Source organism: Phaenicophaeus curvirostris, chromosome 2 (genome assembly GCF_032191515.1).
Source record: "Phaenicophaeus curvirostris isolate KB17595 chromosome 2, BPBGC_Pcur_1.0, whole genome shotgun sequence".
NCBI lineage: Eukaryota > Metazoa > Chordata > Aves > Cuculiformes > Cuculidae > Phaenicophaeus > Phaenicophaeus curvirostris.
In genome coordinates, this window is record NC_091393.1 from 83463071 (window position 1) to 83489228 (window position 26158).

A 26158-nucleotide genomic window follows, 5' to 3' on the forward strand; every position below is an offset into this window, starting at 1 on the left:
TTCCAGTAGAAAAATAATTTAATAAAGGGATAAGTTTCAAGAAAAATATCTGTATAGTAACAACATTTTAAGTAAAATGTCCACAAAAATATACATGTCTAATACGATTATACATAAGTTTTCCAACAAGTCCTGTTTTAAACTTGGTGCAGTTCATCTACATTTTCATCTAGGAAACAACCTTCACTGCTACCAGATTTCCTGGGATGTATCAGTTTGCACAACAGAATAATAGGAGAAATGTTTTCTACCTCATTTTAGGCTCATACAAATAAACTTTAAAGTTGGTAACAGTCCAGAAGAGATCAGGTTGTATCACATTATGAAAAAAGTATATACAAAGAAAGAAAGCACAAGTCAGCCACCTAAGGGATACTTGTCAGGCAGAAACATCAGCCCTACAATACACACCACATTTAACACTGACACAGCTGGAAAAGGAGGCAAATGAAGAAAAGATGAGCAAGAGAGAGGAGGAAGTCCCAGGAGGAGGATCCCAGGAATTGTAGAACCGCTAAAGGAGAGAGCTATAGAGAGGCCAGGGAAAAGCACAGAAGAGACCAACATATTTCTAGGAACTGGACAAATTTCATAACATAGAAAATAAGATAATTGCAGGAAGATGGAAAGGAATTAGTGGAGAATGTTTATTTCTTATTTTTCCAAATTGCTACTGAGCTGTAGAAACAACAGGTCTGTCCCAAAGAGCCCTCACTAATAGTGCTAATTCAACTAACAGCTCCAAAACCAATGTACTTCCAGGAGACTGAAAATACTGCTACAGAAACATGCAAGAGTACAGTAAAAAATAAAGAAAAGGTGTTCCACCAGCAGAGGACAGGAAAAAAACACTGAAGAGGAAATGCCAAACCAGATATCAAGTTTTGTTAAAGGGAGATGTACACCGCAACAAAAATGCAAAAAAAGAACAGAACAAAAACCCATCCCATAGAAAGAAAATGGAAAATTGCTAAAGAAATAAAAAGGACACGTATTTTCCAAAAGATTTGCTTTATAATCAAATTTTTTTACATAGGCAACTGAAACACACTAATATTTTGTGCGAAAAATATTTTTAAATAAACTTTGCTCATTCTCAATTTTTGTACATTCTGATATACACATGTAACAGGGCTTACAGCACTGTAACCAGGATCAAAATCATACAGTGGAACAAAATAATTGCTCTCATTTATCCTTTCTGAACCAAGTTGGCTGCCATTGCACTACTAGATTTTAAAAATTATTATTTTATTATTAGTGGGCAGCCAATTCTAATTGGTTTGAACACTCAAAACAAATCCCAAATTATTATTGCACAAAAAGCCAGTGAAGGCATATGGCATAGAATGATCAAAGTCCCTTACTGTTAAAACCTTACACTCCAAAATAGAAAAATAGAACTGGAACATGAAACACACCAAATAAACTTTTTTCTTTTTCCCTCTTCTTTAGTTTGAGTCAGGAGTGTGAAAAGTGCCTTGCAGCATTTTTAAGCTGCTCCAATTTCCTTTGCACTGGTGAGCATTCAGCTAGGTTACCTTTAGCAAAGCCTTTGCAGAACAAAGTCCCTTCTGTTTCAGGAAGGAGTTTTTCCTGTTTTGTTTTGGGTCTTTGTGTTTCATCTTCAAATTAGGTTTCTTCAGTCTATGAACCTGCACAGACTACTTAGCCATAAACTCTACAAGTAGCTGGAGAGGAGGGGAAAATTAAAAGAAAAAAAAAGCCTAATGTTGTTTCTCCTTGTTTTGATTTTAAAAAGTACTTCTTTTGCTCTGAAGTTGCCTTGCTCTGCTAGCATCTGGGAAGGAAGTCACAACAGCATCCCAAACTCAGTGAAGTTCTTGGATCTCTTTTAAAAACCTTTCCTTAAAAAAAAAAGGTTTTTATTCACAAAAAGTTACCAGAACCCCCACTGAAAGCTAAAAAGAAAAACCCACAACCCACCCATCACAGCCCCAGCTTAGGTGAAGAGTAGGTTAACCCCTTCATTGACCACCTCCTCACAGCTTTGCTGTCACACAATAGTCTCTACGCCGATCAACTTTGGTGTGAGGATTCGTGGTGTAACACCATTGTTTAGATCTTCTTCAAACTCCAGTAACTGCCCCATAAAGTTAAGATTAGGAGAAATTATTGGTCGTTTGCCTTTTACAAATTTATAGGCATCCGTCATGGTCATACGCGTGTGTTTCATTAAATACGCAATAACTATGGTAGCAGATCGGGAGACACCAGCCTGGCAGTGGATGAGGAGACCTTTTCCACACTGATGAGCTTCCTCTGGAAATGAAAAAGACAAAGGCAAGTAAAATTTTTGCTAGTTTGTAAAATAGAAAAAGCTTAGTGCAATTAGGAGTAAATACGAAAAGTCCCTTTATTTGATTACAAGCACAGCAGCACGTCTCCCCCTTTCCCTCCAGTCCATCTTCCTTCAGGATTTCAGTTACCGAGTATGAAACACACAGGCCAGTCTAGCACTGAAAATCCTTACATTCACTTTTATCTCATTATTAGACAAACTGAACACTGAAGGACACTGCTGTGCTGCTCAGACATGCTACCAGGGAACATTTTTTAGGAGGTCAAGGCCTATACAACGAGGCAGCTCAGGATCCATCTCTACCTCTGTCACAACACTGCTGCATTACATCAGTATCTCAACCTCCCTCTCTATCAGTGCAAGACACCACCTTTTAAAAAAATCTCCCATGTATTTTCAGATTCAATTAACACCAATACATCTGTTTTGAAGCCATCTTTGCAAATTTTGGCATGAATTATACCTCACCAAGAATACGGTTCATCCTACCCCACACGTTAAATCTGTATCGTGAAAGCATAAATGAAGCTAACTTCCTTCTAGACATTTTTGCCAGTTAAGTGTTTCAGAAAGCTGAAACTGTCTAATGTGTTTTGATGCATTTTCACAGAGTTTTTGATGATTTCATTTCCTATAGCTTTAGTCTTAGCTAAACCAAGGTTTGGTTGTTGTTTTTTTTTTCTTCAAAACTTACTTGAAGAAACATAGACGAATGATCTGCTGCTTAAACATTCCCAAATCTTCTCAAATGCATTTTAAAGGTTACCTTGAGGAAGGGAAGTCTTTGACTAGTTACTTCCCCAGCTGTCTACATTTGCTACGGAAAAAGATTCTTAATGGAGATGTTTGTTTATTAAAAACAAAAACTGACCCTGAATCTGTAATTATTAAAAAGGAAAGAAAATTACCAAAAAGGCTTTTGAAACACTTTCTAAACTTTTTCAAAGCACCTTTGCAAGGTCATTAGCCAAACATTATCTTTTAGTGGTTTGGAGCTCTAATCCTGCAGTTCATAGGAATGCTGGGTGCGGAAATCTTCCTCCCACCTCCAAAAGGACCTCAATAGAGCTCTGCAATCTCATTATGTAAGCTTAGGCTATTGCATCTCCCAATCTTGTTGAATTCAAAGTTCAAGGTTTTACTGTATTTCTTGACCCAGCTTTTCTTCTCAAAGGATCAATTCAAGGCTCCCTCACCCCTGTCCTCACAGAGGACTTCCCTTTACCCAAAATGAGATATTCACCTTTCCTTGCACATGGTGCCCCAAACTGCTGATTACTAACAGTACTTTTGGTAGAACCAGGGTTGAGTTAGGAGCATTAGAGAAAATTTGCATCTAAGTAGAGATCCATTGGTCCTCTACACTGTAGAGGACAAGCCCAAGGGCCCCTGGTAGAAGCTCTCACTGGTAAGCCTCAAGCCTTAAAGCTGCATTCCACTTGAACTGCAGTGTAAGCAGTGATTTAACTATTCACCTTTGCTAAAGAAGTACAGCTACAGCCTGCATACATCAGCAACACAATGACCCCCTGCCAAATGAAACACAGCTGGACTAGGTTGACAAGCTGCCTGCCTCAGAGCAGCATGCCCCTACCCTGCCATACAGCAGGGGCAGATGGACTCAGAAGAATACACTGAGCTTAGCCCTCCTGCCTAGGATCCAGTCCCAATCCTTGCCAGACCCTAGCAATTCCACAGAGCCAACACAAGTAAGCTTGAGTTTCAGGAGCCATGTAGCCACATTTTGACTCAAAGGCCATGAATACTGATGGTCTGAGGACAGGAAGGAAGATGGCTTTGAACCCACTTCAGCATGGGACCAGCTAAGGACCTAAGCTATGACACAGCACAGAAGCACACTTCCTTTGTCTCATCATCCACTATCAAGCCTTAAGTATTATTGGTAGAGAGGTTAGCCTCAGCACAAGATAATAAAATTATGACAGTAGTCCCTCCAGCATATTTTGGATAACCTCTCAGGCACATACATGTGCTAGGGTTGCACAAATGGACGTTCACTGTGCTGCAAAAGCAGTACGCACAAAGACATATAGAGATGCAAGGGAAGGTCCTCAAAAGCTTTCAGTATCATGTGCTGATGTCCTCACTAATCAGTCTCACTTACAAAGGCCATCAGGCTTTAGCCAAGATGACCAGAGGCTGAACACACCCATAAATTTGGCTGAGTTTGTGCAGTGTGGATCGTAGCAAGGTTCAGAGTAGCATGGGTAATGTCGCTGGGTCCTTTCTTCAGCAACCTCCCCAACGAGCTGCATGTCTGCAGTGAACTCACTCACACAATCTACAGGGTTTTAGAGGCTTATTAATGCAAGTTTTCATCACAATCCACTCATCCACACATACAATCTAAAGTTTTAAATCCAGTGGTAGAACAACTGAAGTGTGAAAGTTTGTCAGCTTTCCCATAAAATGAAGTTAGTAAAGACTCAGTCTTCATTAAGAATAGTTACTATGAAAAACTGGCTGGAAGCCACTGTGGAAATTAGAAACACAAAGGAATCAAGAACATGGGATGACAAAAGTCTCAGTTTTCTGGGGTCTGCTGAATTTGGAAGCCTGGAAGTAGGCAACACTATAAATGGATAAAAATTGTACCCCTGGGCTACTTAACTGGATATGCCAGAGATGAGAATGAGTAGAAACATGAGGTGCTCAGCATTTCTGACAACCTAAACAAATATAAATATGGTCTTACGTGGCCTTCAGGGGAGTTAGCGAAGCATAAAATTCACTCCAGATTCTTACAACAGGTAAAAAAAAAACAAACAGGAGTATTTCCAGTCAAGGGTAATTACCAATGAACTCAAAAGCCTCTTCAAAGTACTGCCTGAGATTTTGCTTGTTGCTGTCAGTGGCTGGGAGACGCTTGTAGTTGAACATGCCTTTATCATAATGGTACAGGGGCAGGTGGGTGGTCACATTGATTATATAGCCTATGTTCATCCTCTGCATTTTCTCCAAGTCCTGAGCATCATGCTCATTTCCAAGGAAGAGGAAGGGCAGGATGGGAGTGAGCTCAGCATTCTCAATGTCCGGTGTAGTGGGGATGGACTGAGGTAGCGTGGGGGGCATGGCAGACACACCACTCCCTCCTCCCCCATCTGGGCACTCTTGCAGCTGGAGGGAGTTATCACAGAGATTTTCATGGTTCTGCTTGAAACCGCTGAGTCCTCCTGGGAAGAGACCAAGCAGATATTTTGGTTAGACACCCCAAGCTCAGAGATGTTTTAACCACGTTTCTTCAGAGTACATACTGGGGCCACCAGGGCTGGCTTCATTAGCCCCATCAACTCTGTCACAGTAACTGATGCTGGCACAGCTGCCAGCGGCAAGGGTGGCAAGAATCAGTGGCACACTTTGCTCTCCCCTGCACAAGGCTGACTGTATCAAGGAACAGGCTCATAGACAAACACACCTCTATGCAGCACCAGTGTGCTGGTGCTGCCTCACCTATGAGCCCGGGGAGGAAGGGGAGACAAAAGGCATTTTTCCAAGAACGAAAACATTAACAAAACTATGAGCAGTGGGCTAGCAACACTCCAAAGCAGAGCAGCAACCCAGCTGGGACAGTCTTATCTCTACCTGCCCACAGCAGATCTATCTACTTGCTGGGAGCAGCCCTCCAGAGCATACCCCATCCAACACCCTCAAGGAGGGGCAGGTGCAGTTTACATCAGCATTGCTCAGGAGAATGGTACATATGCATTTGTGCAGCTGCATAAAGGAAAACTGTTCCTCATAACCTAACAGCAACTGAGGTGCTCACTTAGCATGTGGCAAACAGCTCTCCTTTGTCTGCCCTGGTTGCCTGAAAATATCTAGCAAGAGTTATTTTTAGGACATGAATATAAATTGGGAAATGGATTTGAGGAGGGAGAGAAAAGTCACTTCTTTGGCTTGTGCCTCCCCTGACTCTATTGCATGTCTTGCTGGCTTTTTCAAGCAGCATTTTTCCCCCCTTTTTTTTTCAGGAGGAGAGCTCCACAGAACTGGTGTGAGAAAAGCAGACCTTTCTACACCTCATTCGGCAATTACATCAGCCCCAGGCTCCCCACCTGCCCAGTTTCCATAGTAATTACACAAAGCACACAATGACATCAGCTCTTTGAGCACAAACAATGCAAGAAGAACTACTTTGTGTGAGGGCTTTGGTAGAAGTCTGCGTTCCTGGGAGCCGCTGATGTAATGCTAACAGGTGGCACCTCCACAAGAAAAAGGCAGAAAGAGGAGGAATGCAACAATATATTCACCCCACCTTGCCTGCAAAAGTGCATGCTTATGTTGTACCAGGATACTTGGGATTCATGCACCACATTGAGACAGGCCAAGTGTTCAGATTCAATTGCACTTTGTTAAATGGAAGCCAAAAAACACACCCAGGAAAGAGAGCGCTATGCTGAAGTTAATAGAAAGAGCTACGCTAGCCAAAATAAGTGCTGAATGTTACCATCCCAATAATGTTATTTTTATTTTAAAAAAGGGATTATTTGTTTTTTTCCATGCTCTTTCATGGTGCTCTAGTGAACGAAAATTTCAAAGCTGAGCAAAACATGTTGTCACACAGGCTATAAATCACACAAAGGGCTCTGATACCTACCTCTTGAGTGCTGCAACTCCAAGTGTCCACACACCTGGCCACAGGGGGAACCCATCCAGGGACCACCTTGGTGCCCTACACTGTACTTGATGGGCATGAGGCATCGAGACTACGTTACAGCTATCTGAGCCCATCTAATACAAGTACCCTATTTAACATCAAGACTTCTGTCCTTCACACACTGCTAGTAACTCACTTTCCCAGGAATCCCTGAACTGCCCACAAAACACAGTATTTCCCCTGCCCCAAAAGCATGCTTGTCTTCAGCAGTTTCTGCTGTTTAGAGGACACAAAGCAAACAGGTTTGCTTAAAAATCTCCACTTGTAAAGTTCTTGCAACAGGGGAGAAGGACGGAAGGAAGTACAAAGACAAAAACCTGAGCTCAACTGCCAACTGGACCACCTGCTCTTGACAGGGTATGAAAAGCCTTCTTGGTCCATCCAAAAACCAACACCAAACAAGACTGAAGATATCTGAAGTTTCATCCAAACGGACAGCCCCAGCCTAGAGTCTGGGCTAAAGGCTAAGCCCTTATCCACATTCACATCCATTGGCAAACATTCAGTTCAGCTTAAACATTGCTGTTTAAACAATAACCAGAGCATGCCGGGACTCCTAAGAAAACCCCTGAAAAATAAGTTACTTTAGTGACTCCAGAGCCATTTTCCACCTCTCCTGCAGCCTGATGGGAGTAAGCAGCCATAGGTGGAGGTAGGATCCCATTGCTTCATCACTCAGGTATGGACACACTGATGGTGTGGCAGACACCATACTGTTTCACCAGCCACCTTCTAAGACACAGTAGAGCTGGAGAGCCTAGAACAAGCTCTTTCCTCACCATGTATGCCCTTCTAAGGCCTCTGCCTGCCCTGTTGGCCAGAAGACATTATTACACCTGTTACCAACTCTTCCTCAGTGCAACCTCTGGTCCAGCAGAGAACAGGGAAGAGAAGACAAGAGACCATTACATCGTGCAGAGCTCCTCTGTTATCGCTGTACCCAAAAGAGATCAAGAGGTGCAGGGCCATCCTCATCACTCCAGCAGGTGCATCAGGACAAAGGATGAGAAGGCAACACCAGACATGCCATGTGGAAAATGCTCAAACAAGTGGAATAGCCAAACTTGCAATAGTTTCACCCTCAATTTCTTTCCTGACATTAACTAGTGGAAAAGTCACTTTTCCAAATGCCAGCCCACACTGCCCTTTCTCCTTGCTCTCCTCCCTCATGTAAGTAGGGTGTTAAAGTCAATTCAAACAGTATTTGAAGTACCATGCCCAAGCAACTCCCATAGCAAACGTCCCTGAAACAACATGTTACCAGGGAAAGCATTACTAACCTGAACTAGCTCAGGCACATGAGCAAGGGAAGACTGGACAAAAACACTTGTACCCAGAAAGGATGCAGCAAGATGCAGTCAGGGAGAGAAGCTGAACTCTACAGCTAACAGTAGGAGCTTAGCTTGGATCAGTACTGCCATACAAGTCATCCCAAAATGGGATCCAGACACCTTATGAGCACTGTTCCTTTCATCCACTCTCACCACACATGTGGTATATTTTGATAGATTTGCACTGTTTCCTACGTGGAAACAGGCTCTTACCCCACAATAAATAGACTAAGTGTCCTTGTTCCCCTGAGAGTGAGAGCACAATACCATTGCATTACCTCATCAGCATGGCTACACTTTGTTCTGAACATGGCAGGTACTGGGTGTTCCCACTATGATTACAAATCTTAAATTACCCTAGTGCCTCATAAATCCATCTAAGTGGAGCTTATGCATAATGCTCAGGTTTTTCTAAAGTTTGAGACTACTTCCCAAAAAATATCCAAGCAAAGTTCATTATGACAAGTCAGAAAGACTCGAACAGGGATGGACTTCCCACATGAAGGGAAATTCAATGTATCGGGTACTGAAGTACATCTGTAATCCTTCATAAAGCATCTGCTATTTCAGCATTTAAAGTCCTCGTGAAGTAGGGGAGAGGAGGTGGGAGAGAAGAGGATGTACCCTGACAGGAGGCCAACACATAGCTTCTGCAAGCACAGTCTAAGAGTTAATTAATTCATTGAACTCAGCAAGAACCAAGACACATCGCTGCTATTGACAGCAACTTCAGATCACAAGGAAGCTCAAGGCACAGACACAGAAATTTCACTCCTGGTTGTAACAGAAGGTGTTCTGTGGCTGGAAGCCTGTTCAAACCTTCCTAAACCTGGGGCGTGATGAAGTGTTACAGAGGGCAGCAACAGGGAGTGTGGAGGAGAAGTATCACCCAGCAGAAGCCTCTCACTAGCACAAAAGCAATCTGCATTTTTAAAGCAGCTTTTGAGCTGCTATTTGCAATATGCAAAAAGCCTTCATCATATACAGACAACCTAAGCAAAAAGGCAATATAATATACCCACCAGGAAAGACCATTAGCATGCACAGCAGTGCAGTTTGAATGACAGCCATGAAGTCTAGACGCAGCTGTATATCCACCTCAGTGACAAACCAAAATGCCAGCAGCTAGATAAGCCACTAATGTTCACTTCTGCAGAATGTCATGCTTGTAACCCGTCTCTTAACTTTAAACATAGCAAACAGATTTAACAACCAAAGCATGGTAAAAAGCCTGAACCGCCCCACCAGTCTGACACAGCCCACGCATGGATGCGGAGAACACATCAACTGCTCTTGAGCACAATCTGCTTCAAAACAGCTGCCAGGCACGTTTTCAGGGAGGACTGAACCTACCCAAATCCAAATGAAGATGGGCAGGCAAGCAAGCCCAACACACTGGGGAACCCAAGGTATTTCTTCCATAAAGAAATGAATCAGAGAAGCAGGACCCTTCACGGCAGATGCCCTTGCCTGCTATCTAGTGGAACACAACAGAAGACCAAGGGCTTTTCCTCACGAGGGCCAGATATTTTTGCAGTTACCATTGCATGACATCTTCCAGCATCCTGCCCTTGCCAGAACACTAAGTGCGCAACGACAGACTTCGGATTGTCCAAGACCTCAAAATCTTCAGGAAGTCTCAAGTCAGCATGTACACACTCCAGCTATTCATACTTATTTGTTCAAGTTCTTTGCTGCCATCTGCCCACAAACATCTCACTTAACGCTCCTCAAAATCCTCAACTAAGCAGCACCCAGGCCCACAGATTTCCCGGCTCCAAAGCCACCCAGGAGCCTGGGGCTTGCACCAGCGCTACAAAGCCAGGTGAGCAGCTGGACAGCAGCCAGAGCAGCTCTGAACAAATTAAAAAAGACAAGTAGCATGGTGCTTGCAGAAAAACCACGCCAAACATGGCGTCTCTCATTTCTTATCAGACGAGGGCAAATACAGTGCAAAACAGGCACAAAAAGTATGGCAGAAACTAGGCAATCAGCTTTTCCAAGGAACCATAACCTTACAACAGAAACAACCAGCTTCAAAGCAAGCAAGAAAGACAAACCTTACCTGTACACATTGTATACAGGTGATTGCTTTTTGTTTGGTTTTTGTTAAGGAAAAGATTGAGATTTAAAGTACAAGTTGTACAGTAACACCTGCCCTCCTTCTATGTCTTCTTTGGTACCTCTTTCAATACCACTGCTGTTCTATGGCAGTATGACTACATACAAACTAGGATGTGGGTTTACAATATGTTTTGATAGATTTGCAATATGTTTCCTACCTGGAAACAGGCTCCTACCCCACAATAAAGAGACTAAGTGACCTTGCTCCTCCAAGAGTGAGAAAGCAATACCTTTGCATTACCACATCAGCACGGCTATGCTTTGTTCTTAGCATGGCAGGTACTGGGTGTTCCCACTATGACTACAAACAGGAACATAATTTTTACACATGAGAGACTGCAGATGCAGGATCCACATTTAGACAGAACACATGGTCCTGGGAGACAAACAGACCTTTTATACAGCTTCCAAAGCTGTCCAGGCAGATTTCTGGATCCACTCATCCTCGATTACAATACCACAAGGCCATCTCAAAAACTAAAACCAACTAACATGCGCGCGTGCACACACACACAACAGCAGAAATCCCAAGACGCTGTGAAGTATCAGCAGAAGAGATGTTTGGTCTGTAACTTCCCCTACTCCTGAGTTGCTGGGTTTTCATAGGGAAAGCAGAGGAAAAAAATCAGTGATACTGGGGTTCTAGTTACCAAGAGTTTCACTCACTCAGGAACAAAGCCAAGTTTTAAAACACCCACTCAGCATGTGCCCCGTCAGTACTGACACAGCAAACTGAGCTCCTGCAGCTGCATTTGAGTGTGTTTAAGGTCAAAATGTTACAGCTCTCATTTGGGGTGCAGAATGGAGATATTCAGTGCATACCTGTTTAAGATGACACTTTGAATTTGTGCAAGTACAGCCTGTTCCTTTAAACCCGTGACCTCATTTATTTACATTACTGTAGAAAAGCACTGCCAGAAGCAACAGCTGATGACGGTCTCATGTATTTTTCCACTAAGACAACAATTAAACTGCTCCTGTGTTATTAATAAACAGATGACTTTGTGTCAAGTTGATTCAAAGTGCAGGATGCCTCAAGGTTAAGCAAACGTGACTCTGGCACAAAGATAGAGGCCAGGTACTGCCAGTTGCTTCAGCCACCTGGTGCTGCACACCTTCCCCACTAAGGCAGGACAGCTGGGGCCCTGGGACCACTCCATGCCATGTTGCCAGCTGTGCCCAAAGGTCCTGCTGCAGGGTGGCATGCTGGTGCTGGGCCACAGCAACTTTACTGCTGGCATTCAGGATGCTCCTGTACCACAGCAGGGTATGCTGTAGCGCCATGGTTGAGTTAGATGCACTGACCTTTGAGCATCGTGCTTGTTTGTTGTTTTTCCTTATTATTACATATTCCTCCCCTTCAGCTCAGGCTACAGTCCCAATTGACTTCAGCAGGTAGGCAGCATCACTTTCCTTGCACTGACCTTCACCTTACAGGTTTATGGAAGGCAGAAGCTGGCTAAGCTTATCTGGAGGCAGTGGCTTTGTCCCCACATCACAGGTCTACAAGTAGAAGTGCCTTCCCATGCAAAGGGAACCAGTGAACTCTAAAGGACACCACTCCCTGTCCAACATAGGTTTGCTTCTAGCAGGAAATCCATCACAACTTGCTTGCTTCCACCAAGATAAAAAGGAGCTGTACAGGTTGAAGCAGAATTCACCCAGTACAGATTAAATCCATTCCAAGGATGTGGACGACCACGCAGGCCATCTCTTCATACCACCAACCAATACAGTCATATCTGCATAAGTTTATGGCTGTGCACAAAGGGTCTTGTATCAGGGCCATAACCAAATTGAAGGCCCACTACACTATCTCCAACACTGCTAGATGACAGAGTAAAACTGGGAGGAAAGCACATAACTACATATTTCTTCTGTAGTACTCTTTAAATCTCAAGCAGGGGTAGGTCTACTGTGTAACAAAGGCAGAAGCAGGAAGGGTACAAAGGCACCCGGGGTGCACCCATGAGCAGAAGAGCTAAAAACATCTTGCAGTTGGAAGATCTAGCCTTCACACTTTCCCACAGCTGTTGCAGGGACCATTTCAGCCATAACAAATATGGTTCACAGTGGACATTAGGGATCAACCTCTGTTCATCCTGAGGTAATGAAAGAAGGGATGCCCAAATTTCCTAAACAACACAAGACAGCCATTTTCCTTGTCCACGCAAGGCTTCGCTGTGCTTTCCACACCTCTTCTAGAGCAACAGGGCTAATCCAAGGAGAACATCATAGGAATGTTTCTACTCTGCAAGGTCTCCTCGCCACAACTGCTGCTTAGCAGCACTCGGGGCTTGCCCTTACTGCTGTGGAAAGCTGAACATGACTGAAAATTATCTGGCCCACACAGTGGGAAGCTGAGATGAGAAAGGCAACTCCCTGCTGTCAAAAGCGGTGGGGACCTATCAGACCACACTCACGCAGGTGACATTTGGAATTCCTCCTTTGATTTCAAGGAAATAGTGAGGGGTTATTTTGTTTGTTTTAAGATGCTGGATGCACAGAGGGGAGCCATCCTTCTGCAGTACAAGGAGTCCACACCAACACCAGGACTGTTTCACACATTACCACTCCCGCTGTTAAAGAAAAAAATCCATCCTTTTACAACGTAAATATCCACATTTATCCCAACTACTCATATTGATCTCCCATTTTCCAAAATCAGAGAACTGAAGGTTTTCCTACTCCTGTTTCTGCTAGCAAGTAGAATAGGTCTGACTTTCTGGTCCTGCAAGCATATTTCTCACCTGTCCGCAGAAGGTTCCAAATACCCACTGCAGGGTTTCTTTCCCTGTCACCTACATCACATTCAGCACCTGCCTTGACGCAAAAGATTAAGCTTTAAACAAACATTAAAAAGTAAAAGTAAACACAGTTCACAAAGAACAGCTTCCACCTTGATACACTCAATCTAATCAAGTCTCTCTCTCTAACCAAAAGCACCTCACAAAAAGGCAAAACCCTTCATTCCAGAGAACTTGCAAGGTCAGTTTTTTTCCACATGGAAAACATCCCAAGAGGTCAGTTTGTATACAAACTATGGCCTAGAGGAGTTACAAGCACATCCTTGACACAACCATTCAGAGGTCCCTTTAGAAGTCAAGAGTGTGACACCAGATAAAGAGGAAAGGCTTCCCTCTGTATTGATGCATGTGTGCATGTGTTTGCATGTCATTTCCAATTTAATCTTGCTACAGCTCACTCACATCCCTTGCCAGAGCACATCCACTCCCACTGGCCTTTGCACCCCCAGATCTCATCTACTTTTATTTCATGCTTTGACAGCAGGCAGAGCACAGTTGGCTGCCCAAGGAAGAGAGGTCACCAAAAGCCTCTTCCCCTGCTGAGATGTGCCAGAGATTCTGGCTCTGCCCAGCTCTACTTCCAGCTCTTCCTGCCTCTCCAATGCCATTATCACCCCCTACACCTACCACACCTCAACACAAGTTGCACCTGTCCACCATCAGGTCTCACTGCTTCTTCTGAGGACCACTAGGTCATCCAAATTGTTTCCAATTAGAAACAAACAGTAGATATAAATGTATCTTTAACCTGCTAATATAAGGGTTTTCAATTTTTTTTTTTTTTTGGTCTTAAACTTAGTTTTTCCTTAGGATCTAAGTTTCAGCCCAGGCCACCCACGCAAATCCCACACATCCCTTCCCTACCTTACTTGCCAGCTTTTCCTAGAGATGTCACTGACTTCTGATCTACTCACCAGCCTGGCCAAGAAGCCACTGTGAACACCTCTGGACCACATCTCTGAATTCAAGACAGTGGCTCCAGCTCGTAACCAGAAATCCCTCTATGCTGAGTGAGTGCAGAGACTACCCATTTAAAAAAAAGAAAGAAAAAAAGTATTCACAGGAAAATAAACAATCTGAGTTATTCATGAGGAGTGGTCAGAAAGGTTAAAGAAGGGAAGGACTGCTCTCAATTTTAGTACAAGGTTTAAGCTATACAGTAACATAATTAGGAACAAGACAAGCAACTTCATATCCCAATATGCTATGGTGACAATTGTGTAGCCACATACAAGGATTGGACTTAGCTCCCTGGAGGGCAAGCATTTATAGCAGAAACTCAAAATTACACACATTTCAACTTCTCATAGCAAAAGTATGCATTCCCATGGGGATGTATGCTAACATGAAGTCCAATTAAATAACCACTGGAAATGTCAGCATAAACTCTGAAGGAATACATAGCTCTACTGTGAAATACTCCCACTGGAAGTCATATTAACAAAAAGGTCATCAAGAAATGCTAAAACAACATACAAAGGACGCAGAGGAAGCGAGGGGGCAGGGAACAGAACTATTTTAATGCAATAAACAGACCACAAATGGTTTTATACTGACAAAGAGCAACAAGTTTGTTTTTACAGAGGGAGAACAGACCACATTTTCCAAAAACATCAGGTTTGTTTTGGTTTTTTACTCTGTTACCAGCCCTCTCCCTGCCCATCACGATGTGCATCCCTCAAGCAGGTGGCCCACTTGGCCTGGAGACAGCCAGTATGATCATACATGAGAGCAAAGCATTTGGCTCAGCACGTCTGAAAAGACAGAAGGGTCCCTGCCCTGTGTCAGATGCATAATCCTGGATGCGTAGGAGTGGACATTTCTGTTTAATTTGCACGTTTTTGAGAACAGACATTTTCATGGTTCAGCCATCCACTTATTTTATCCTTTTAAGGGTAACCTTTTCAGGACAGCTTCTTTCTAACAATAGAGCAGGCTACTTCATGTCTTCCTAGGATGAACACAGGCTTTTTTTCCAGTTCAAACCACTGCTGCTGCACATCAGAAATACCAGAAACATACCAGCATTTGGGAATGCCATTCATTCGTGCTGGATCTAAACTTTTTTTGGAAGAGTCTCTATCCTTTTGGCTAGAAATAATAGTAGTAATAATAATAATAATATGTGGCCCTGCTTTGACACTTTCCTGTAAGGTATTTCAAAACACATTAAGAAAACTAGAGAAAACAGAGTGCTGTCTTGATTTATCCCAGTGCCACGCTGTCCAAAAATAAAACAGAAACTCGCATGGTGCAAGTCAGCCCCTACAATGATACAAACCTCAGGGCTAGCCCCTCCAGCACCTATAAACTCCAGTCCTACTAGCTAAGGACGCAAGGCTAGACACCAAAAACCTCAAAGTATAAGAGAAAATTAGCTCAGTTTGCATCCATATATGCCAGAACCAAGGAAAGAAAGAAAAAGATCCAAACAGCTATAGAATCTGGAGTTAAATAACAAGAAAACCTCTTCAGCCAGATCAAAACCAATCCTGGTCTCTTAGTCTGCCCAGGCAAGTTAGCATTCACATTTCCCAGGAAGCACAAGTACTGTGTTTCCCAGGAAGCACAAGTACTGTGTTACCCCTCAACAGAAATGCCTTGCTGCCTTACAGGGCTAACACAAGCACCTAAGAACCTAAGACTAACCTCACATTAAACAATCACATTAAGTGGTTTTGTACTTAAAATATGCCTGCAAATTCTAAGCAGCGGCAAGACTTATACTTAGTTTCTATCAGCTGAAAAGACAGACTCCATCATCTTAGCAGAGGCCAAGAATTAAGAGCCAATCACCAACAGAGTTCAGGGCAACTGCTCCAACAGCTTTCACTTTAAAACATTGGTCAACTTCTTGCTTACAGCTTAACACCATACTTTGGCATTACAAACTGGAGACAATTGATTTGCCCGATATGTCAAAAGCTTGCAAGTAATCTTTTTTTCCAACTCTCTAAGCCACTGTAAAAAAGAAATACACATATATATGGTAATTCACAAGTAGACAAAGAGTAACTTTGGTTGTTCTTTTTATTACCTTTAATTAGAACCAGTTCTTCTCCATTGTAGCAAATCAAATGGGAATTAACCCAGGCACACTATAGGCTTGCTAAAGCTAGAGCATAGTAAAAGAGCTGTTTATATCACTGAACTTTGTTTTTTAAAAAAATATTTTTTTTCCAATTTCCTCCTTCAAAGCCATTCTCTTGGAAAGAGAGTGATGCATACACGCAAAGCAGCATCTAACCCTAGTGGGCGCAGTGGCTTCCAAACCCTCCCATCAACTGAGCACATTCATGTCCTCCCCGAGCAGAAGGTGATGATAGATTTATAGTCATCCTAACTGCACTAACCTCAGACCCTTCTGATAGGGACACCCTAATGCAGGGACACATAAGCTGGCTGGACCCCAGCCAAGGGAGCTGTGGGTACAATTGAGGTAGACAAGGCTACTGTTGCCCCAGGCAGCAGCAATTGGAGGCTCACTCCTTCAGAACAAGAGGGACAAGTTGGCAACCAGACCTACAAGGTCCTATTTGCCCCCCACAGGCTTGTTGGCTCCAGTGTCTGTATGCACTCCCCCTGGGACATGCTTTTAGAGGCACCACTAAAACAAGTGCCAGATCAGAAGCCTGTGCCCCTTCTAGATCTTGGTCTGTTCACAAGTAGAGTTTTCCTTTAGAAAGGAGTAACCTGCTTACCCAAGCAGAGAAAGACATGAAAAAAGAACTTCAAATTTTTAAAATAACTAAAAATCCCAAGAGGCAAATCAGAGCCTACAGTTTATCCCTTTAGCAAAGGCACACCATTAAGGGAGGAGGGGAGGGGGGGTGCTTGCAAATCTCTCACTCCAACGTTCTGCAACAGGCAGCTGTATTGTTCCAGGGCAGGGCTTTGATGGTGGATGAACCTGAGTAAGCCATACTTAACACCAACAGCAACAAGACAAATGAGCTCAGTCTTATAAACGGTACAGAAAACAAAAAACAAGGGCCAGACAGATCAGAATGACTTGTCCAAGACCTCACAGCAAGTCTATTGTGTGTGCTTAAGTCACAAAGCAGGCGAATGACTATTGCACAGTCTTGGTGGAAGTCCCCCAGCTCTGAGACTGCCCTAATATTGAGGCACAGTGTTATCCCTCTAGCCAGATTATTTCTGCACCACACAGAAGAGATACCCATTTCTCCTATCTGCTCCCTCCTCTCCTTTACACCCTATAAAGCTCCAGAATCAAGTCACAGATCACCTTCTGAAGGAACACATGCTCCTAGGGAACCAACATCCTTCAGAGCAGGAGAGGACACTCCAAAACTCACCTCCAGTGGGCTGAGATGCTTCTAGACATAAAGGTTGCCTTAATCATAGACACTAATTGAAGCAAAGAGTTTCCTGTACTAAGAAGTCTCATGGCATTATAAACCCCCAGAGCTTCACTACTGAAGCTACTGGAGGGCAGAGCATCAACTGACAACCCCATACAGAAACCATGAGCACTCCAGGACTTTCAAGCTGCAGAAGTAACCCCATTGAACACCTCCATGTCTCCTGTTCACAGCAGCCTCCTGTTCTGCCTCCCAACAGGGTACACTGAGAGGCATAGTCAAAACTGATGGCCAACCCCAAAGCCACTGGGGCACCTGCAAGCTTTACCACCATAACCATTGGCATTCAGTGGATCACTACCAGGTGAAATGCAGCTACCTGAACGACTTGGCAGCCAAAGCAGAAACAAGTGCAGTGCTCAAGACAGCACCTTTATCTGGTTTCCTCTCAACATGTCACCTCAGACTTTTAGGAGAGGAGGGGAAAAGTGACATTCATGATACCCACGGAGTTCCAGCTACCAGACACCTTTGAGATAACAAGAACCTCAAAGTTTGACTTCTACAGTTCAGAGGTGCTTAAAAAACACTGAAGACACATTCAGGTGTGTACCTAGAAACAAAGCTCTAGACATACAACTGCCTGCAATAATTCAAGCCAGCCTGGTGATTTCTATAGCTAGTGCTCTCCCAGGCCCACCAATGACTTCCCAACAAGGCCAAGGCACTGTGCATAATCTTATGCACAAAGGAACAATGCATTAGGTCATCTTCATAGATTATGATTGGCTGTTTCTTTAAACAGCGTGACTCCTACAGCCCTGCAAGCTCAAGCAGAATATTTGAGAAATATTTCCTTGTTGGCTGGAAAGCATGCAAAACAGACAAATGTTAGGACTGTGTATATGCTGCTCCTATTTATGGCTTTTTTCACTTTAGAGCTTCTTGCATACATAAAAAAATCCTAATGATAATGTGCCTTTTCACAGAGGAAATAAGGTCATAGCCTAAAGACAAGTGGCTGCTCCCTCACTTCAAATATGTGGTAAAGCCAAGGTAACCTCACTAAAAACTTTCGTGCTTCTAGGGGTAGTAAAAACATTGGCTGCTGCTTTGGAAGGAAAACCACCCATGCACATTAAAAACAAAACAAAACAAAAAAGAAGCCCATCTGTACAAGTTAAAATCCAGACACCATTCAGACTCAAATACAGCTGCTTTTCCACCCTGAGCCTTTCAAAAAAGGCTGTGCTCACCTTCAGAACAAAAAGCCGGAAGACACACCACAAAGAAACACTATACAGATTTTACCAGTAGTGTCTCACCTCCAGCAGGGTAAAGGCAACACATGTGAGGCATTCAGCTAATTATAACCCACCTTCTGCCTACAAGGAACATTGCAGGGGATGTCTCCCCAGTTTAAATAGAGCTGGAGCCAGATTTTTTTTTCTCTACAAGCATCACAGATATTTGCCTTATGTAATTGTTTGTTTCTTGCATCTTAGTTTGATTTCCAAGGGTATGAGAAGCTGGAGACCTAAACCAAAATACCCGCCAATCTCCTTCCTGTTCCTCTTTCCAGGGCAGTGTCATTGCACTCTTCCCCAGCAAGGACATTTTAAATGTGACAGGCACGGGGCGAGCCAGCACTCCAAACTCTCAGATGCCATTATCAGGGGGGAAATGGTACACTTTCCATAACTGTCAAGTAGGCAAAGTTTAGAGGTACATTCCTCTGCAGAAGCATCCCCTCAAAGTACAGAAAAGATTGTGGTCTCCAACAACACTGTTCCAGCTTATCCATATGCAGAAGGTATAGACACATACAACAAATTTTCCAAGTGTTCTGGTCAATAAGATTATATATTACTGTGGAGAAAATACTTTATTTAAGCTCCGGCAATTGGTCTGAAAACCGCAGGTGAAAACTCAGCCCTAACACAGCCAGAAGTTCTTCCCCAGTGACCGATGGGGCCAGATTTCCTCTGCAGCGCAGAGGGAACACAATTTAAACTCACTGGATGCTTCACACATATTACTAAACACTTAAAATTACACATTTCTCTTTTACAACCGTGACCTAACAATTACTCAGTGGAGATCTCTGGAGAAAATAAGTGCCAGGCAGATGTTTTGTTGGTCAGCTAGATTTGTTGACCACTGTGTCAAGTTTTACTCTCAAATGCGCTTGCAGACTGTAATCCAACTAGGGTTTAAAGCAACATTGGCAACATTAAGTTATACATTAATTGTTGCAAATACAACTACTAATAATAGATTATGACCAAGTCAGGTATTCCAGAGGCAGTTGATCACAGTACTTTACACAAACATGGGACAACATAAAACAGGGACTTGTTCCTTTTATAGGTGTCTTAGTCTCTCTTCAGTTGTTTCAACTGCCCTGATATCTGACTTCAGTGCAGTAAGAGCTCTGAAGCTATTGTTAGACAGTGGCAGAAAGCATGAAGTGGTTTGCTGGCAGGTCTTACGCTCCTTGCTATAACAAGAGCAAGGCACATCATTTATTTCCCTGTTAGATGAGCAATGAGAAGACAGAAAGCCAGAGCATAAATAAGATCCTCAGACTAGGAACAAGAACAAAGAAGCAACCAGTTATGACCACCAGCCAGTTCTTCCTCATACCCCTTTCAGCAGTATAGCCATCAGTCTACAGCATGCAGAGTGAAAAACAATGGATTATTCGCCAAATTACATTTTGCACCTCCTCTTTTGAATCTGGGTATTCCTCACAGTCAAACAAAGAAGCCTTTAAAAACTAAACACAAGACTTCAACAGACTCACATGGCTCCCGCTGCTGGGGCTTGAAGTTTGAGGAGGAAGGGCAGGATGAAGACTATACATCTGGACATTGGCCAAGGAGACAAAGGCAACTCTTCTTACTTTATAAGCTGTTGAAATGCGTTGGCATAGATGCTTTTATTTTTCTTTTTTATCTTATTTGTAGCTTTAATTTAACTTGGAAAAGAGACGCTCAACTCCAAATCTAAATATTTCATTCTGGGTAAAATAATGCTTTTCATCTGAATGCAAATTAATTTCCCACTTCATGGTTTTAGGTCCCAGTAGCAAATTAAAGCACACAAACCAAACAAGGCTCCAGGCCCCTTTCTCTATGAGCCAAGGCACTCAGGGATGGTAGAGATGCCTTGCTATTAGGTTTGCAGTAGAGAAAGGGGCACAACTCCAACAGACTTCTATACTCTCCTTCCCCAAATTCAGCAATGGCTTTACCACTGGCCTTAAGGAAAAGGGATGCTAGGCGCACATAACTGTTTTTTTTTCTCCTCCTCTTCCCAATATTGAGCAAAAAAACCAAACAATCCAGCACATCCACAAAAAGGAAGCCTTTAGGTTTCCATAGCCATGCAATACCGTTGTCTAGTGAGAAGGTGTGTGAGTGCAGATGTGGGGAAAGAAGACTTCTTCCTATTTTTTATACAAACAGGCTAAGTAGCAGCTTCAGCCCTGACAGTTTAGGCTGCTAGGGCCTGCATAGCAGCACTGTGAAGTACATGATTTTTTTTTGTTTTTATGAAAAAAGAAAAAGAGGTTTATACCCATCTCAAGTGCTGTTGTGCCTTGCGAACAAAGAAATAAGTAAATATTTGCTTCCAAAGACCTTAAAATTATGCAGATGTTACGTTTATGACAAATATAAACACTCCATGATAAAGGAAGCAGCAAAGAATTATGGATAGGAAGGGAGGAGCAGAGGACTTAAAATCCCCCCCTACCAAAGCATACCCAATGCTTCCTTGTCACAGCACTAGTTTATATATTGGTCTGCTACATTAAAAATACATCGGGCAACCTCTTTTTAACTTGAGCCTAATAAGGGGCTCCATACATACATCTGTCTGTAGATAACAGTCTGGCCTCTGGAAAGAGCACAGAATTTCTCTGCTGCTTAAAAAGACTTGGGCACCTAAAATCTAAATGCACACAGGGCCACATTGCTATCCCAGTGCACTGTAAGCCAAAGCTGTAACTCAACCCTCAGCTTTGCTGATCAGGTTCACCCCACAACACGACACCACACCACAAAAACAGCAACAGGGCCATGGGCTGACAGGCAGCACCAAACATGGAGAAGGGGGCACCAGATCAGGGGGACATAAACTTGGACAGCCAGGCTAGCAACGAGTGTTTGCAAACACAACACAGGGGATCAGATGGGCTGGCAATAAATTAGGACCAGATTGCAGCGAGCAAGAGAAATTGCTCAAAATAACAAACAGAGGCAAAGAGAGCTACCACTGGTTTCATTTCTGTGCCTGAACCCAGTGGCACGTGCACACCAGCTCCTAGGCTGGTGGAGCATAATGGAAAAAACACTATCTGACAAGCAAAACTAAATAATAAGCACTTCCAGCACTGCTCTTCCAGATCCAAAACTTAACCACAGCCTTCCTAAATGCTGCTTTATGGTGTGCTCTATGCCATTCAATCCCAGTTTGAGCCCCACTCCAAAGGGGGAAAGGGGAGTTAGGGTGATGGGGGGGAGCTCCTCACTACACAATACCGCAGGCAAGGTCTGCTCTGGCCCGGCTGATCACTACATCTGAAAAAAGCAAAGGATTTGAGCTTTCACCATCTTATAGTATTCTTCCAGATCTGTTGGCAGAACAGTATGGGGAAGGGATTTGTGCTAACCAGGTCTTTGAGTCAGATGCTAACATTTCTCAGGGGCCAAAAACCAAAAATGGCCCAAGAAATCCCACAGGCACTCAGTTAAAGGCAGCACAGCACCCAGGGGCAGCCACCAGCATTGGGAGAAGAGCCTGCCCACAGGACCCAACAGCTCAGTGCTGCCCAATTGTAGATCTGTGGCTCCATCTCAGCCAGGGCCTCTTACTTCAGGTACTGAAAAAAAAGCTAATCTGAGGCCCATAGGAGCTTCAGTGTTTTCAGAGAAACACTGAGAAAAAATGCCTTCAGCATCTGACTTCTCTAAGTTTAGGAAGGCTTGCAGGCTACAGCTATCTTGTAAATGCTGTACAACAGAATGACTACTGCTAGAAACACAGGACTTCAGTGGTAACCTCACCCTTCAAAGTACCTCCTCTCCTGTTCTTACAGAGGAACTGCATCATCACAACCCGAGAGATTCAGTAAAAGCATACCGGGAACCTGCAGTAAGCATCAAAGTAAACCCAGCACTGCCGTAGATTTGATGGGAGCAAGAAGAACGTTCAGCACAATTTTAAACTTCCACAAGATACATCCCCAGTGGAGTATTTTGCAGGACGCTTCACTCCTACAAAGCTGTGACACTAAATAGAGGAAAGGGGATAAACTAATAGCCCAATCCATTCTCCTGTCATGTTGTGCAGCTTAGTAGTAGCAAGCGGTACAGAGAAATCAAGTGAATTAAATACATACAGTCTGAGCTAAGCAAGAAATCCTTCCATGGCTTCTCAGTGCCACAGCTAGTGTCTGCCAACCATGCTTCTAAACAGCACAAACAACAAGGCAAAAGGAGATTCAATCTAGAGGGCGGCATCATTATAAATAGTAGCTACAGAATCAAGTGAAGAAAGGAAAGTGTCCTTGAATGCTGCCTTAATTGGTGGGGTTTATTTCTCCCAGAGCATTAAGGGATAGACATTAGAACAGGAGCCTTTACCGTAAACCATATGCATATATAAACATCTATACATGTAAACACAATACTTTCAGATCACTTCAGAAGCATCTCCCTCTGTCCATTATTTATTCTGACTCCACATCACCAAAGCAAGGTTTGACTGCTCCTCAGGTTTTGCTGACTGGTCCATGATGCAATGCCTGAGACATCAAGCAGACTCTGTCATCTTTCCTCCTCCCATGTACTCTCCCACCACTCTTCTCCAGTACCTATAAATTCAGTTTTATACAGACTAAAATAAAACTGGTAAGTAAAGGTCAGTCCGACCAGCTAAAAGACTATACCCTCCTGGACCTCTGTCCCTTGGGCTATAAATACTTGGAGCAAGCACTAAGGAAATTCTTTGTCTGCCCAGACAGACACCGGGAAGCATGTTTCCTCCTCCTTCCAGTTCCCACTCTCTCTACTACTCAAGGACAACAGTCAGAGAAAGGCAAGCATCTCCCTGCTGTGTCCATGGAAGGCATTTGCTTCGTCATTAGTGGCTCAAGACACACAGGCCTTTCTAGAAAAAAGCAAACATTTTGAAAGTTCAACCATTAGCAAGGTTGATGGCAGAACACACACACTGCCAAGCAAAACATGAGGCTATGCATGGGCAAACAGGGGAATTACCTACCTTTGAGGACTAGGGGTTCCTTGCCTTCTCGCTTGAGTGACTCCAGAACTATGTGGAGTGGCTGGGAAGGCATTACTCTGCTTGGCTCATTGGTATTCTCATCATAAACTATGATTTCTTTGGAAAAGATCCTCTTGAAGGAGTCCTTGCCTTCCCGGCAGGAGATCAAGTCCAAGACAGTGATCTTGCCCTGCTGAAGCCTTCTCCGGCTGATCTTGTCAGAACAGTTAATGTGGACAGCCCCTTGAATGTGGCTCTTATTATACTCCATGAATGGCCTGCAGTCAATGATGACAGGCCCTTGGTTCTGTTGGTGGCTCTTGCTGCACTTGGTCATCTTCTTTGCTAGATCATTGGGGTAAATTATTTTGATGCTAGCGAGTTGCTTGGTGGTGCCCGAGACCGGGCTCCCCACGCCGCCCAGTGGGCTCAAGCTGCCGGCATTCTCATTGCTGTTGACCATCTGGTTGGCAGGGCAGGCAGTGGAGGCTCTGGCGTGGGCGCTGCTGGTGCTTGCTTGAGTTTGGGCCTGACTGTCCTTGTCGTGTGTTGCCACAGTGCAACAACTGGCGCTGCTGCATCCACAACTCAGGGAGCGTGCAGAGCTGTTAGATGAGGGCATATACGTGAGATTAGCAGTCTTCAGGGACACAACAGCTGCGCCGAGCAGACTGGAGTGGCTCTCACTGGCAGAAGAGGCAGATTCAAGATAGCTAGAGTCTAAACAAAGGTTGAGATCCTGAGGTCTCACTGGCCTCGAAAGTGCCACTACTACCCTGTCGTCTAAAGGAGATGGAGGCATGAGGAGGCTGAGCACTAGCAAATTAAGAAGAACTCAAGATCATCCTGCAAAAGAAAAAAGGGAGGGGGAATGGGAAGAAGAAAGAGATCGTGAAAACAAGTAATGAAATCACATGATTCTACAGATACAGCAACTTACGTTGCCAACACCCATTACCCACAGGTAAAAACCAAACAACCCCTTTTGACAGTTACATACTCACAGCAGTTGCTAAAAAGCTTTTTCCACTACTGCAGCAAGTACTTCAGCTACCTGCACACGTGCACATGGCACGCGGAATACACACAACTAGCCTGGACTGTGTAGCTACACCCCGGAGGAGGCATCCATCTACACGCAGATGGTGCTGAGCTATTCTGAAACCCCAGGCTGGAAGACATGCAACTGATAAAGACAGAGGCACATTCTCTTGCTCCTGTGTCTTCCTGCAAGGAAAGCAGCTACCGGGCTGACTCTCCTACTGAGAAGAACACACAGAAGCCGAGTGTGTCAGTGGCGATATGCAACTTTTCCAGCAAGCTAGAATAAAATTAGCTGGTGAATAAGTTCTCCTAGATCGTTACAAATTTAAACACATAAAACTAAACAGAAAACAGCAAGAGTAGGTTCTGGAGTTCTTCACAAAACGTAAGCACATGCCTTGCAATCCATCTCCCCATTCGATCCAGGCCCATGAAGGCTGCTGTTCCCCAGCAGTCCTGGAGAAGCAGCCCCCTTCCCCCCAAGACTTTCCACACCTTCTAGAAAGAGGGGTCCCCGTTTGCCGTAGCTAGGGTCCCAGCCCGCCCAGCCTTCGGTTTGCCATTTGCTACGAGACAGCACACAGGATTAGAAACCCCCTTCCCACTCTGGACGAAGGAAAACACCGGCAGCGAAGCAGCCTGAGAGAGCCCAGGCAGTGCCTCCCCCTCCCCAGCCACTTCGGGAGCAGCTTCGCCTCCCGCAGCAAAACACATCCCAACAGCAACTTCACCAACTCCACCGAATCCTCGAACCCCAGCCAGCGCTCGGAGCGTCCGTTCGCCTCCTCGTCCCGCTCTGGCCGGGAATCGCCGATAAGCGGCACGGAGACGTCCCAGCCCGGCTCCCGGGCAGCCCCGCAACAGCCCCCGGAGCCAGGGAAGGCGGGGGGTCCCGGCGCCGCCCCGGGGGGGAGCTTGCCCAGCCTACTCGTGCTTTTCCCCTCGCTAAGAAAAAAAAGAATCAACATGCCCCGCGCGCCTTCGCCCGATGCAATTAAATAAAAACGTTAAGCAAATTAGGGAGACAACCCAACCCGTCTAGTTAGGGAGTGGGGGAAAGAAAGAAAGAAAAAGCAGAAGAGAAGTGGAAAACCGAAGCCGGAGCGCCCGGAGCCGCACGGCGGGGCCGGGTCGGTGCCCCCCGCCACGTCGCGCCCCGCACTCACCGTCGCGCCCCCGCGTCGCCGCCGCCGCGTCACGCGCCCGCTGCCCTGCGCGCCGCCCGCTGCCCCACG

The 26158-nt window shown here is 44.4% G+C and overlaps 1 protein-coding gene across 1 annotated transcript; it reads right to left on the reverse strand.

Annotated features, from left to right (window-relative positions):
* Positions 1–26158, reverse strand: DUSP10 (dual specificity phosphatase 10). Its single transcript, XM_069852671.1, has 4 exons — positions 26090–26158; positions 23880–24725; positions 5140–5517; positions 1–2283 (listed from the first exon to the last, which is right to left on the reverse strand). The coding sequence occupies exons 2-4, from the start codon at positions 24679–24681 to the stop codon at positions 2018–2020; spliced, it is 1446 nt and encodes a 481-aa protein (XP_069708772.1). The 5' UTR covers positions 24682–24725; positions 26090–26158; the 3' UTR covers positions 1–2017.